The 14,684-nt window shown below is 39.2% G+C and overlaps 1 protein-coding gene across 3 annotated transcripts in view; it reads left to right on the forward strand.

The window, feature by feature from the left end:
• LOC122575526 (ABC transporter G family member 20) overlaps positions 1 to 14,684 on the forward strand; it is a 49,211-nt gene that overhangs the window by 26,278 nt on the left and 8,249 nt on the right. For all 3 annotated transcript variants that reach the window (XM_043744573.1, XM_043744574.1, XM_043744572.1), the window contains 3 exons: positions 8,811 to 9,053; positions 10,537 to 10,851; positions 11,417 to 11,524. In XM_043744573.1, coding sequence (XP_043600508.1) covers positions 8,811 to 9,053; positions 10,537 to 10,851; positions 11,417 to 11,524 — 666 coding nt within the window. The remainder of the gene's footprint in view (positions 1 to 8,810; positions 9,054 to 10,536; positions 10,852 to 11,416; positions 11,525 to 14,684) is intronic.

Below are 14,684 nucleotides of genomic sequence, written 5' to 3' on the forward strand. Positions count from 1 at the left end.
TCTCGATTTTCGCTGACTTACGCCGTCTTCAGCGCTGCTTCTTATCCTTGCCATAAATATATTACTATGATTAAGTTGGTGATTAAGCGTCTGGTAACGAAGGTACGGCGAAATGCATGGCACTTTATTCTCGAAAAATTAATCGAAAAATTGTTCTTGGCGCGGTAATTTCTTACGCTTTAAGTGTTTTTACTGCAACTTTAATACGAAGGAAATCTATGATAATTAAGAATAATCAAAAATTTAATGAAATAAATTGTAAAACTTTAATATGAAACGAATACATAACGTCAATATTAAAACGATTTATAAAGTGAAATATAAAAAAGGACTTGTGAAAGAAATCCTTTTGGGGATTATTTTACCATCAACTTAAAGCATCGAACGTACGTACAGCCAACTCGTTGCAGATTTCGCAGTGCTTCCTACATCTACTTGTTATTAATTCGCTAAATTATCTATTTATCTGATCGTATTCTCTGAATATTATGCGCATATTAAGCACGAGCTCCAGTCATCTCGAATAATTCAAGTTTATTATGCAGATGTTGTGACATTTTTACGAGAAAAGATACCTGTATTCTCACTGTTCCAAAAGGTTCTAGAAAACGAATGGTGGTAATCCTTAGAAATTAATTATTCTCGTTAGTAAAAAATGAATCTTAAATGAAAATGAATCTACACACTTATATTTTTACGACTAAAGTATTTTCTTCTTGATATTTTTCATATTATACGCTTGCAAACTTTGAAATTTCCTATAAACGCATAAACAGCCGCGATCAAATTCGTCATATTTCACACGTCATGTATCAATTTTTCAAATTGAATAATTTGTCGTAGATATTATCCAAGTACATGTAATTAAGAACTTATCACCCCTAAAGACACGAAGCGAAACAAAAGGCCGTAACAAGAGAGAAACGCGTGTGCAAATTCGCAGACGTAATAATAATTTTTTCTTTTTTTTTATCCTATTATTAATGCCGATTAGATGGTATCGCCGGAACGACTATTGCATGACGATGCACGGCTTCGAATACAGTTATGAAATAACCGGGTGTGCGGTAATACCATTAGAGACGCTGCTGTAACAACGACGATTAGGAAACACGTCCAACATTAAATCAACGGTAATTAATAATTCGCATTTTGCCATGAAAACAGGTCACGATGATAATACGCTACCGCGTATAAGCGTTTAGACACTTTTAAATTACCGGATATACGGTGGCCGCGAAAGTACTCCAACCCTTACAACCCGTAGAAATCACCTGAAACACTTTGTCGTTTTATTAGCTCTCTAACGAGATACGTGAATGTAAGTATACTGTATATTTAAGAAGTAGTCTATATAAAATAGATAAAATAGATATAAAACATCTATCACTGACGAGACAGCACCTCGGTGTGTACGCCAACGCTCAAAGACCGCCGTAAACGGGGATTAGTCCCGAGATTAATAGCGACCTTTACCCTGACGAGCGACCCGCGCGAGCGAGAGGATAGAAACAAGACTCGACATCGTGCCTTCTACGCTAGAAATTTGAATACGAAATTATCAAAACTATTCGGAAATTGTGCGAAAGTTCGAGTCTTAAAATGTCCGTAAATGTCTACGATATCGTGAAACTGCATCGACGACGACGACAAAGAAGACGATCAGGGAAAGAAGAAACGAGCGAAAGCTTTCGAGAAAGCAGGAACAGAGAAATGGGAGGAGCGCAGAATCGGTGCTTGGATCATCGACCATGGCCCAGAACACGAAGACTCACGTGGTCAGGTCTTTCCACACGCGTCCTCGCGGTACGTCGTCCCCTGGAATGCCAGCTTACGCAATTGCTCGCGTCGAGACATCTCTTCGATTTTCGAATACTAAACGCCATTATCTATATAGGATGGCGCTTGGCCGTTGATTGTAATACGAATCTGTTCAGCCGCTGCAACGATTCGTTCTACGCGATTAACGAAGTGGAACGAACGACGAGCCTCGAGAAGTTAAATGCAACATCTCGAGTGCTAGAAAGTTGCGTATAATGTTCATAGCGTTAATGAGATGCACAATGGCTACAACTACCGTTCGTTGTGGTTGTTAGACTTTGGTACATTCGAAGACGAAGAGAATACGTGACGCGACAGCGATGCGCGCGTCACCTCGGAACGACGGTAGATCAAGTAATCTAACCGTAAATTAGTTCAGGCTGCTCGGTCTGACTACTACGGCCATTATCTACTTGCGTGTCTGCTTCTCCGAATGTCACGTTCCTGCCTCGTTGATCGACGCGCACGCATCGTCCTCTAAAATCAACAATTGCGTTCTTTACGATAATTTAACGTAATAATCATTTTTATCGACTCTCGAATAAAGAAGACTGAGTCGATCTTGATATTTCACGCTTAATCGTCACGATCGTTACGTTACGCAGAGATAGAGAGCCTTTTTCGCTCTACTTTACCGCTATGAAACAAAATAGTCAACGCACGTGACGATAACGATCGAGCTTTTACGATCGTACAAGGATTAATTATTTTTAGTAACAAAGTGAAGCGTATATGAGATAGTTCGTAATCGAACAACAGACCATTAAACACACGAATATTAGCGAAAAGTCCGATACTTATCTCGTTGCTTAACCCCCCTAAGAAATTGAACAACAACGAGCCGTACACTTTTACGGCTTGAGTAACATTTTCCCAGCCGCGAAACATTTCTCCTTTCTATTTAATTTCTGCCAGAACCTCCGATTCTCTGTCTTCCCTCTTGGCAAATTCCTGGCTGCTAATTATCGCGCGTTCGCCCAGCGTTACCGCTTTAAACCGCTACTCGCTGTGCGATATGCAGTGGCTCTTCGATGCTTATGGAAATCTTCTATCGATATATTATAATTTTTCAATTTCACTAGCACCGTAATAAGACGCAATTATCAGTCTTGATATGATCAAGTATTAAATTGTCCGAAAAGTTTCTTTCGTTTCATAAGGTGATAATAGATGAACAACAATTTCAACAATTTCAATATGATTTTATTGAATTAGGTATAATCCATTCCGTCGTATCTTTATTATTATGTTCGTGCATAATTCTATAAACTAATTTAAAACAAAAAACATTGTACGTCTATTATTTCCTTATAAAACGAAAGAAACTTTTCGGACAACCTAATATTATATTTCACACAGATTACACAGACAGACCGTCGATTATCCATTACATTGAAATAAATGTAACGTACGAATAAATATGGTCGGTGTCGCTTATTATGTGTTTAAGACGCTATATATTAATTTTTTTCTAAATATATGTTCGCGGTTTACGTATTTTAATTTGTACGTACATTTTCAAATTGGTCTCAAGTTTTACGTACATAGTCGTATTTTATTACGGCGTTAATAAAATCTGAAAATGCTTTATATAACATAATATGTACATAAAAGATTTCTATGGTAAGTGTTCAAATACTTTCGTGAGCTACTGTATGCACACGCGTGTCGATAACCGTTTCCTCGATGGATCGCCTCGTCGACTTCCTCTCGTCTCGAAGGAAGTTACGTGAAACGTCGAAAGCGTTCGTGTACCTGTTCGATTCCAGCCAATGCGCATAATGCAGATAATAAAGTCACATCTCGACATCCCGACAAAACGTATGCTACGATAATTGCGAACGATCATGTGTATCGTGATATTCCTCGAGTGCATTCTTGGAATAATCATCCACGGTTATCTTGTATTGCGTCACTTAAAGTAGGCTGTCCGACAAGAAATTTCACGATGTTGGTCGTTCGAATAACGAGGCAATTTGTTTACAAAGGAAAGACGAATTATGAAATTTGAACGATTTCAGCGACCTATCTATATTCGTCTCTCGAGAGACTTTTACTTCTCGTTTCCGTTCATTGCGTTCCAACCTTCTAAAACAACGTATCCATTATATCAAAGAACTCTTGCAAGCGCATCCGCGATTATGTCGCAGAATGACTGTATCACTGTGACAAAGATCTTTATAAAATCTTTATGCGAATTCAAAAAATACAGCCAGTTTTACATACCAAATGAACTGGACGATTCAAGAGCGGAGGTAACAAAGTCACGTCTGGACACTTGGAGAAACGTCAGGAATGCTACGATAATTACGAGGAATTATAAGCATCGCGACATGTATTCATCGAACGATCATCTTTGTGTCACCTTGTGTCGTATCCACTGTTTGTCGTTCGATGACATTTCAGTGGCACGTTCGGCATTGCTTGCTTCGACGATCATCGGTCACTGTCGAAGATAGGCTACTAAAAGTCATAGAAACGTCTTCGCGGCAGTTGCTTTCTTCTTCGGGTCGATGTCTACTCACGAGAAACGTTACGAAACGGTTTGTTGGCTTTTCCTCGTTCACCAGCACGTGCAATTCCTCGAGCTGGCCGTCTCTCGTAATTTAACCACATTGGAAATCGACTAAATTCGCGAGAAAGCCGTATCGCTGATTTATTTATTGGCTGTTCGACGACCGATCGCTTCTAAGTAGATTGGCATCGTTTTACGATCGCACATTTACAGTTTTACAGATTAAAGAAAACATGATCGAACAACGTTACGCAACGATCAACATAGACTATATATCGCTTTATTATTCTACGACTCATCGTGTATTTACGCGTAAATACCATTTTTCATCGCGTGGTTAAACAAACATTTTTTTTCGTGACGCTCTGTGTAAACGTACATATAAACGTATCGTGTGTGCAAGCTCGTGCTCCTCCAAATAATAAAAATATCTTCTACACGATCTTCGTGCATGCGGTGGTGCACGATACGATCTTGTTTCGTGCGATCTCCACGATCTTGTCAATCGTCGATTGATATCGTCGATCAAAGATTTCTCGGACGTATTTGAATAATAGTCCTTGAATCTTAGTATCTCAGTCTGTAAACAAATTCTTTGCGCGGTGTCTTGCATCAATTTTCTTAAAGCACGTGTATATAACTCGTGATAATATTTGAATAGAATTTTCAATTCTTCCTTCGCTTCGGTGATTTTCGTGCCAATACGCGATTCCTATCAGTGCCAACATATTCGTCGTTTATTAACCGATAATATAACTGGCGATGGTTACTTGTATTGCAAGATATCTAAATAATCGTTCATCTTCGATCTTAAAGGATCGATAATAATAAAAAATAAATAATAATAAAAGGTATATGTCTGTATATGCACGCGTCCCTAAATAAATACGATCGTGTAATTCCAGGTCGTTTTAATCCGTCGTAAAATCTAAAATTTCATGGAATAACGACGAACAAATCAATTGTTCGGTATCCCGTAAGAAACAAGATCGTTCAATCGGAATTTTTCCTCAGTTTACTACATCATCGAAGAATATTTTGTGTCCAGATGTAACTAAATCTGCTGCTCGTTTTCATTTCTATTTTCTATCTTCAAATGCAAAATTTCATCGAATAGCGTGAAACAGCTCGATTATTCCATATGAAGAAAGCAAGATCGTGCAATCTAAATTCCTCGTCAGTTTATTACGCCATGGAAGAACGCTTTGTCTCTAAACGTAACTATCTGGTGGAACTTACTCTGATCTATTTTAAGATCCAAAATTTCACTGGTTCAACAACGAACAACTTTGCCCGTGCGAATCTGTCTTAACCGATCGTAACCGAAAAAGGAAGAAAAATTGTGCGAGCACTCGGTTCGCGAAGCAAGCATCTCTCGCAAATCCGGAGAAAACGTCAACGGAATCGTGGAGAAATGTTTGCACGGCCTTGGTCGGCGATACGTTTCAGAGAAACGGGTTATATACATTTCGCCGGTGTAAACGACATATTATCGCCGCATGCCGGTGAACAGGTATCTACGTCGATACGCGTTGCCCAATGAACCGGCGAGCGTAAGCGAAAAGAAAGCCGCTTTCTTACGTAAGCCAGTTTACTCGCTCTTTCTAAACGATCCTGACTGACCCAAGTCCGTCGCGACGCACGTAAGCCATCTAACGCGGATCTCGCATCTTAGTGATTCTTCCAGCTGTCTATTCCTCTTTGCTTCAATTTTATCGCCATCATCCACTTCCGGAGTACTCTTTTTTAACTCGCAAATAGAATTTAATTTTAACGGGAAGATGCGTTTGACACGTGAATTTCCTTGGAGAATCTTGAAGCGGAGGGAATTGCTGAAAAAAAGAATGGTACCCGTAATTTGGAATTGCTATTAAGGCAACTTGCGCGTAATAAACCTTCTTAGATAATATATTCTACTTAGTATTTTCCCATTTTTCCAGATGTATTTTGTTGAGAATTGTGGATATTAATCGCCGAAATAAAAGTAAAGGAACGCTAAGGTTACACTTAGAATTCATATTAATATAGTTATAGATTTATTTAATAAACGATTTCCAGGATCTTCGTCGATATACATTTGCACGCGTCTTAGCACTCTCTTTGTCTCACCATCCTCTATACCACACAGCTAACGGGACAGTTGCATTCGTCTGTTTTTCGAGATGACGCGCACACACATACTTCCATACACACATATTCACATACGTGTGTCACTACTACGCGGTCAATCAAGTCTAGCACACAAAATTATACATAGCTCAATATATTTAAATACCGAAGATTCCCGTGTTTTCTTGTCTCTCGAGCGAAATTACGTTGTACAAACTGTTACGGAAGAAATATTTTAAATCGAATGAGAAGTAAAAACGACACAAATAGCACGGAAGACTTTTTTCACTGTATCGAATGTTTCGAAATGGTAAATGGAATATTTTAACTCGGGAATGGAGGATCGTTATTAACATCTGTTTAAAATCTGTTCGAAAATGAATAACGTTCGAAAGTGACCAAGGACCGTGAACTCGAAGCGCGAAAATGTCGGAGTAGAGCATCGAATAAACGCACCTCGCAATTTTGAATTAGTTTCAAGTTCTAACTCGCGTTTAACACGCTTTTCTTGCGAACGATGAATTACGGAACCTCGGCCAGTCTAGCGGAATCATTTGTTTGAGAAGAACGTCAGATTTTCCTAGGAGAATCGTGAACTGGAGAGAAACATCGCGATAGAATGTCGGACGAATGAGACGCGTAATTCGGTGGCCGATTAACCTGCACGCGAGCTCTACTAATCGCCACATAGTCGGCTTTTCTTTGCTTCGAGACTTCTCTGTGACTCGTTCCATGCTTTTCTCTGCATTTAATGATTTCTTTATAAATTACCCAGACGATCCTCGAGAACACCTTCGAGCAGACGCATTTACGACACGACCGTGACTCGACCCTGCACTGTCCGTGACTCGATTACGAAACCATCCCAGATTTTCGTAATTTCAGATTCTTTTCTCGCACAACAGTGGCTCGATCGATGCGTCATTTTTATCTCGAACGATCTTTCGTAAATCGAAAACTTTTGTTCGGGTTGCCGAAAGACCAACGAGACCGCCGATCGTTTTCCATCGAAGGGTCTGCAGCATTAATTTTGTCGAGTCTCACTCGACATACTTTCATGTCCATCATTTCTTGCGAAACGTGCGAAAGAAAAGCAGAATTGCATCCTGGAAATTGTTTCAAGATATATCATACGCTTAATAATTACAAAATACAACAGTAGTGCGAATAAAACTGGTATTTAAGTGAATTTGTTTCTTCCTTTATTTATTTAAATTGTCTTATTTTTTAGTTAAAGTAAATTTCAAATAAAACGCTTAAAAACGTTGCGAGCTGCTACTAACGAAATTGAAATGAAATTCAGAATTTCAATTTTCACAAAGGCATTTAAATTGCATTCAAAGGCGCAAAACTTTGATACTACGAATGTTAGTCGAATGCTAATTTGTGGCGAATTTTGAAAAGTGATTTGATTTTGATGGATTTTGAGTCGGTTTTCGCCGCTTTACTCAAATCACTGGAAAATAGAGTTGGCTCCTTGTTGCGGCTATCTCTTCTTTACTTTTTCATGTTTCTTTGGAGAACAGACGAACGTAACTATATTAGCCAAGTTCGTGCAGTTGATTGTTGCGTTATCTGCAACAAAAGCCTTCCAACTTCGGTATCGTCTCAATGTTCTTTAAACTTTGTTCTTCCTTTGAACGCAACTTCCTTGGAACTGATTTTGGAATATTCACGACGTTACACGCAAATCGTACAAATATCTAGCGTTTGAAAATTTGCTTCTCGAACGCGATTCAGAAACTATTATATAGTGGCAATAATTTGCAAAAATGTGGATACATTTGCGTAGAAGGTTGAATGGAAAAACTTTGGACCCTGGTTCGTACGTTTCTTTGCTCGGAAGTTGAAGTGCACGTCATCGCATAAGCTAACAATTCGAGGTTTCATCTGTCATGCACAATTAGTATGATTTGCGTCATAAATGCTCCGATTTGCGTGCTATCGCCTTTAAAATACATACTTTTTCACCTGCGTTACTTGCATCATTATGAACGATTAATTTGTTTCTTCGAATGCAGCAAATCTAAACGGACATGAAAATGTTGAAAATAATCAGAGAATCGTTACCGTAAATTTAGAAGATACACAGACATACGATATAGAAATACAAGAAATGTTGAAAATAGAAAGTTGCAGGAACTTTAGTTTGCCGAAAGATATTTTTGATTTGTCGTTTATGTTTGTCGAGGCAAAGTGAAACTTTGTATTATGTTTAATTTATCGTTACGTTAGTCTCAATTATATGTAGTTGGTAAAACTGGAAAGAGAGAGTACGATAAATAAATAATAAAATAGATAAGTTAAAAAAATGTATGCTACAATATCTAAATTATCCAAAATTTCGTCTTCTTTTTTATTTCAGTGACGCAACAGCGGGAGGTGACGGTGGTCTAATAAACGCGAACAATATGCAGAACAATACAGACACCGGCGTGGACATGACGATACCACCGAATTCAGCATTGGCCACACCAGGCTTGAACAATCCGGCGTGGAACCGACAGCAGGCAGTGAGCGTAAGAAACGCCTTCAAAAGTTACGGAAACAGTAAAAATCCAAACCACATCCTGCAAAATCTCAACATGACCGTACCCAAGGGATCCATGTAAGTAACAGTAAAGAAAACGTTGTAAAAAAAAAGTATCTGATCTTTGAAAAAATTCATTTGCAACTTAGATCGCTTCCTCGAAATTACAGCGAACACCTGTAAACGATCGTGGCAATTTTACAAATAATTTCATCGTACAATAAGCTTTCGTTCTTATCTGCCTACGCATTCAAAGTCGATCTCATTTCCTAAAGGCGTAATTGTCGGTTTGAATTGTCGGTGAAAGCGATCGGGATACTACGAGCAATAGGTAGAACTTATCGATATTAGAAAATCTTTTCCACACTCGACGTACCATATGATGCTGAATTATTTATTCATAGAGCTGAGAAACTACGCAAAAAAAGACTAGTAACAGGTAATCCTTGATTGCGTTAATTGCTGCAACTGTGACGAAATCGGTGCAACCTCGACTCATAGAATTTCATGTCGCGATCTATGAATATATAAACTATAAAATTGCTTCTAAATTCACAGTTCGCGCCACTATACACAGTTTACGAGTTGTTGACTGAGTTACCGAACGATAAACCCAATTGCGTCTGGCTATTTGCTACATTTTCTTCTCCAGATCGATGCAGAAAAGTTCGACGATCGACAGAGCAAATTTTTCGCAAAATGTACGAAAAGTTCTGAGAGCGAAACGACGAAGAACGAATTTGTTAGAGAAGAATCTTAAACGAAAGGCAGCTTTCTTAGAAAGCAACGGCCAAAGATAATCAACGGAACGTGACCATCTCTCGTTAACGTTCGACGTTCCTCGTGCCGTTCTCTTCGGTGTAAAATTGGTTCCGCTCCAGTAGAGAATTCTATTTGTATACGGAAACTCGAGCGAGAATTTCTAATCGAGTTCAAAGTTTCCGGGATAAAACAAATTCGCGAAATCGTCGTTGCGTAATTTCATTACGCACGCTGGCCATTATCTTGGCTACTATTACGAATATCGGCCTTTATGCCAAGGAAGCACGTAACTGGCGGCCGATTACGCGAACCAACTCGCCTAAGAAATCGTCACGCCGATCTCGCCATTAGACAGAGCCGTACTGTACGCGTTGGCGACTCTTCCAATGACACGCCTGCTCATAGCAAATCGATCTGTTTGCGAAACAGATAAGCGTACGTTTTTATGGTGATTCCAAGAAACGAGAATCTTCGAAAGACTTTGCTATTGGCTGAACTCGTGTAAAGAGCTAAAAAACAAATAAAACGCGTTTTTTATCGTAATTAGAATGCGGATGTTTACGCAATGAACTATAATTTGCGTATATTACATATTTTTTCGCATCATATACATCTCACGCACGTTTCCATTTTGAAGCTTCCTATAGACGTGTACGAAAACACTTATGAAACGCGATATAACAGAATTTTCTCGTTCGCCCAATTTCTCGTACTCGTCTCGTTTTTGAAATCTTTATATCGATTTTTTCTTGAATCTAGTCCTATTTATATCTTTTATCGTCCTGTTTCTCCGAATCAGTTACGGACTCCTCGGTGCCAGTGGATGCGGGAAAACCACGTTGCTCTCTTGCATCGTTGGTCGAAGAAAATTAAACGGCGGAGAGATCTGGGTTCTCGGTGGTAAACCGGGCACCAAAGGATCAGGAGTTCCTGGAAGAAGAGTCGGCTATATGCCACAGGAGATTGCTCTCTACGGTGAATTCAGTATTCGAGAAACCATGATGTACTTTGGTTGGATATTCGGCATGTGCACCGAGGAGATTCAAGAGAGACTTCGATTCCTTTTGCAATTTCTGGACCTACCCACGCAGAACCGATTGGTGAAGAACCTCAGGTATGTGTAATTAATTTCAATCGACACATCGGCTGTTCACGGATCAAAACGATTATCTAAATCACTAGCTTGGTTTCCTGGAATCTTTGAAATTTTAGCGCCAAAGCACTTGATCGACGATGCTTAATAGAAGCGTTAATCGTTTCCAAATATCGCCGATTTGAATCAAAAGAACTTGACTAGAGTCGATCGAGGTAATTTATCAATTTGGAAGAAGCTTATCTAGGGTTTGGCAAGTAAACGAATTAAGGGTAACGAATTTATTCAATAGAACCGCATTATCGTCTGTAATCCTCCTTGTAAACTACCGATTCTTTTCTCTTCGTCTGGAAGCTGATACCATCTCCTCGACGTTTCATACTCTCGTTTCTCCGGCTGCTTCTGCGACTTGCTTGCCGATAATAACAACGCAAATACGAATAATACCTTTATACGACGCACACGATGCGTCGTCAGTTTCTGATCGGTTCAACGAGTTCTTTCATTTTCCTTACGTTCAAAGTGGACACTTGCGAAATCGTCCAACTTTCCATTTGCTAACGACGGAATTGTTTTCTGATTGCAGCGGTGGCCAACAGCGTCGAGTATCCTTCGCGGTTGCTCTGATGCACGACCCGGAGCTCTTGATCCTCGATGAGCCAACAGTAGGTGTGGATCCACTTTTGCGACAAAGGTGGGTGTCTGACGACATACAAGCTAAATCGGAAGAAGACGTCCATTAAAAACTCGTTCCTCTCGGCGTATATCGAGAGAGTATATTGAATTTGAGTGGTTCTGTTCGTTCGAACAACAAGGCTTTCGCAAGTCCATAATTTATATCAGTAGCGGGAACAAGAATCCGATAATCGAGGTTCGCTTCGCAGGATCTGAACGCTCGTTCCGAATACCGTTACAGTGCTACTATACTTAGACGATTGTTTTATAATCTGTATCAGTACCGGGATCAAGTACATCACGTATTTGTGAATTCCAATCAAATTCAATAGCCAAGGCTCGCCTCACATGTTTTGTATATCCATTCCGAGTACTGCTATAGTAATCACCATAAGGTACAGTAGGAGGTCGTTTAGGTGATTGCGCATAATCTACGCACTGCTGATCTTTGTACGAGTTCATATTTTTGAGAATGTAATTCAAAAGGTACAACTCCCATAGAAAAGCGTTTTACCTACCAGGTAGAGATTATAGAGAGTTAAATAATTATATGTGTCGGGTTAAGGTTGGAATTTTGGGTGTTCGATACAGATGTGATGATTACAAGAGGTTACAAGTAATAGCGGTTCGGACAAAAGAGATGTCGATGACAATGAATTTAGGTTCGGTAACGAATCCACGGCCAACGGGAAGATCCGATATCATACATGATCCGGGTGTGACTCAACGTACAAGTCGTACTTCTCTCAATCTCTAACTCAATAACTAACGCAATAACTAACTCGCAGTCCAAATGAAACTACCCTTATATAGTCCTCTCCCCACCTCTCGGGTCAATCTTTGTTTTTAAGGAGAGCTGCATAATTATTCCATACCTCTGTTATTACACGTCCTTGCCGTGACCGTGGCTACGTTCGGTGACTCGTTATGTCACTTCGAGCTCAAGCCCATCGTCATAAACCTTGAGCACCCATAATCGGATTAGAACATTACAACTATTTCTTAGTTTTATTACTTAAGTGCAGTTATAATAAAAGTCTGGTCTAGGGTATTGGGGGTTTTCCCAAACATTCCAAAGGAAAGGCCCCGATGTCCTTTCATCTCCGACATATATATATATATATTAAATACGTCAAATTTATAATATTATATACATATATATCGAATTCATGTTAAAAATATTTTTTTACACAGTGCGCATTCAGATTCGTGAAAATGAATTCGTAAAAATCTACCAATCGCTAAACTGAGCTTTGAACCGAAAGATATCCGAGGCCAAAGACCCAATAACGAATAAAAGTCTGGCGATACCCGGTAAAACCAGATTCGCGTGTCTGGCAATTCTCTGAACAGAAAAGGTCTTGGAAGGTCGAAATGCGTGGAAGGAGCAGGGAATAAACAGGAATTTTATTCTCGTCGGTTAGGGTAGAATAGCAAGAGTAAATAGAGCGTAACAGGAGAGCTATAACGTTGCGAGATACGCTTCTAAGATTCACTTTTAAGTGAAAGTACCATTTGCCTGGCCAAAATTAGAAGCAGAGGTGACTGAACGCAGACTTTTGCATCTGAACGACCTTTCGTTTCCACGTGCCAATTGCCACGGGAAAGATGAACGCCCCTGAAACTAATTTCCACACAATCTCCTTAAATATCTGTTCTCTCGGCAGATTACGCTTCTTAAACCGCGCACAATATCCGGTCGAACGAAAATTTCTATTAACGCGTAACAATTTGCAAACACTTTAAAAGGATTAATCCAAATACGCGTGAATCTTTCTGTACCGTTTTCTAGGATAATTCTCCGCTTCTTTGGAATTTAAATTTAATATAGGACGATAGTTGCGTCAGAGAAGTTCGTTACGCAAATTGGACGTACAAAAAGGATTCGTGTAATTCGAAAAAGATAGTTTCTCACAGCGATGCAGAATACTTCAATTTCTTCGAATTTCGTAAAATTATTCAACTTGGCTGGAAGAAGAAGTAGCAACGCGAAATATATTCGACACGTTCTCGACATTCTCTGTCGTGAGTGCAATCTGAATTCGATACAATTCGACAACGTTAACCGACTAAAAAGGATGACAAATAAAATGTTGCATCAATGGGTTAAAGAAATTTAAGCGTTTCTACCACTGTGATAAACTAATTCGTGGTAATAATTGTTATTAAATAACAGTAAATAATTAGAATCATAATCAATTGATAAATATACAAATAAATAGATTTTAAACAATTTTTTAATTGATTCTGATTCGTGCAATCGGCTTCTATAAAATATCTACTATTCTAATATATTTTTCTACCTCGGTAAACTAACGTATAAAGCATCGTACTTATGTTTTTCGCACAATGTTACGTTTAAGCAACTTTTATACGTTGTTTCGCTGCTCAAGTCGTCGCTGAGTTAACGAGGAAAATTCACGGCGCGTCATGGTCTGCCAAGAAGCCGCCGGTTGTAGCGATAAATGTCCAGAAAGGAACATAAAAGAGCAGAGAAACGACTCCGTCGAGGCAAACAAATTTCGTTCGCGTTATGAAATGGCGGTGACAGGCCGCTTTTCAATTACCATCGCTAAGAACGTGGAAAAGTACGCTGGCTCCGTTTTACTACTGACCACTAACATCACTCTCACCAACATCGATCATATTCTTAATTTACATTCTCAGCGATATTTTACGATGCTCGATATACTTTCATATACGTGAAACTATGTTGCATGATCTTGTTAGCTGCGGGCTGAAAGGATTCACTTTCGTTGTAAAATTTCGTTGTAAAATTTCGCTGTAAAATTACGCTATCGTTCGAACGTAGCCGAACGCTTCTCACAAACTTTGCTCTGGTTATGACATTACGATCGAGTAAAACGATAATTTTTTCTTTTTTAGTCTTCTTTCCATTCTTGCGTTGATCGCTTCCGTAGCCAGCCTGTTCGGGTGTGTTGTTATTCTTTCTCTGTACCTTTCCGCATATCTGGTAATCTCCTCCTTGACCGTTGGTATTCCGAGGTCCTTCCGTATATCCTCGTTTCTAACGTACCATGGGGCGTTTACTATTGTTCTCAGAATTTTTGATTGTAATGTCTCTATTTTGTTTATATGGCTCTTTGCTGCTGTCCCCCATAGTGGTATTCCGTATGTCCAGATTGGTTTTATAATTGTTTTATATATTTTAAGTTTAT

The sequence above is a fragment of the Bombus pyrosoma genome, linkage group LG15, assembly GCF_014825855.1.
Source record: "Bombus pyrosoma isolate SC7728 linkage group LG15, ASM1482585v1, whole genome shotgun sequence".
Lineage (NCBI taxonomy): Eukaryota > Metazoa > Arthropoda > Insecta > Hymenoptera > Apidae > Bombus > Bombus pyrosoma.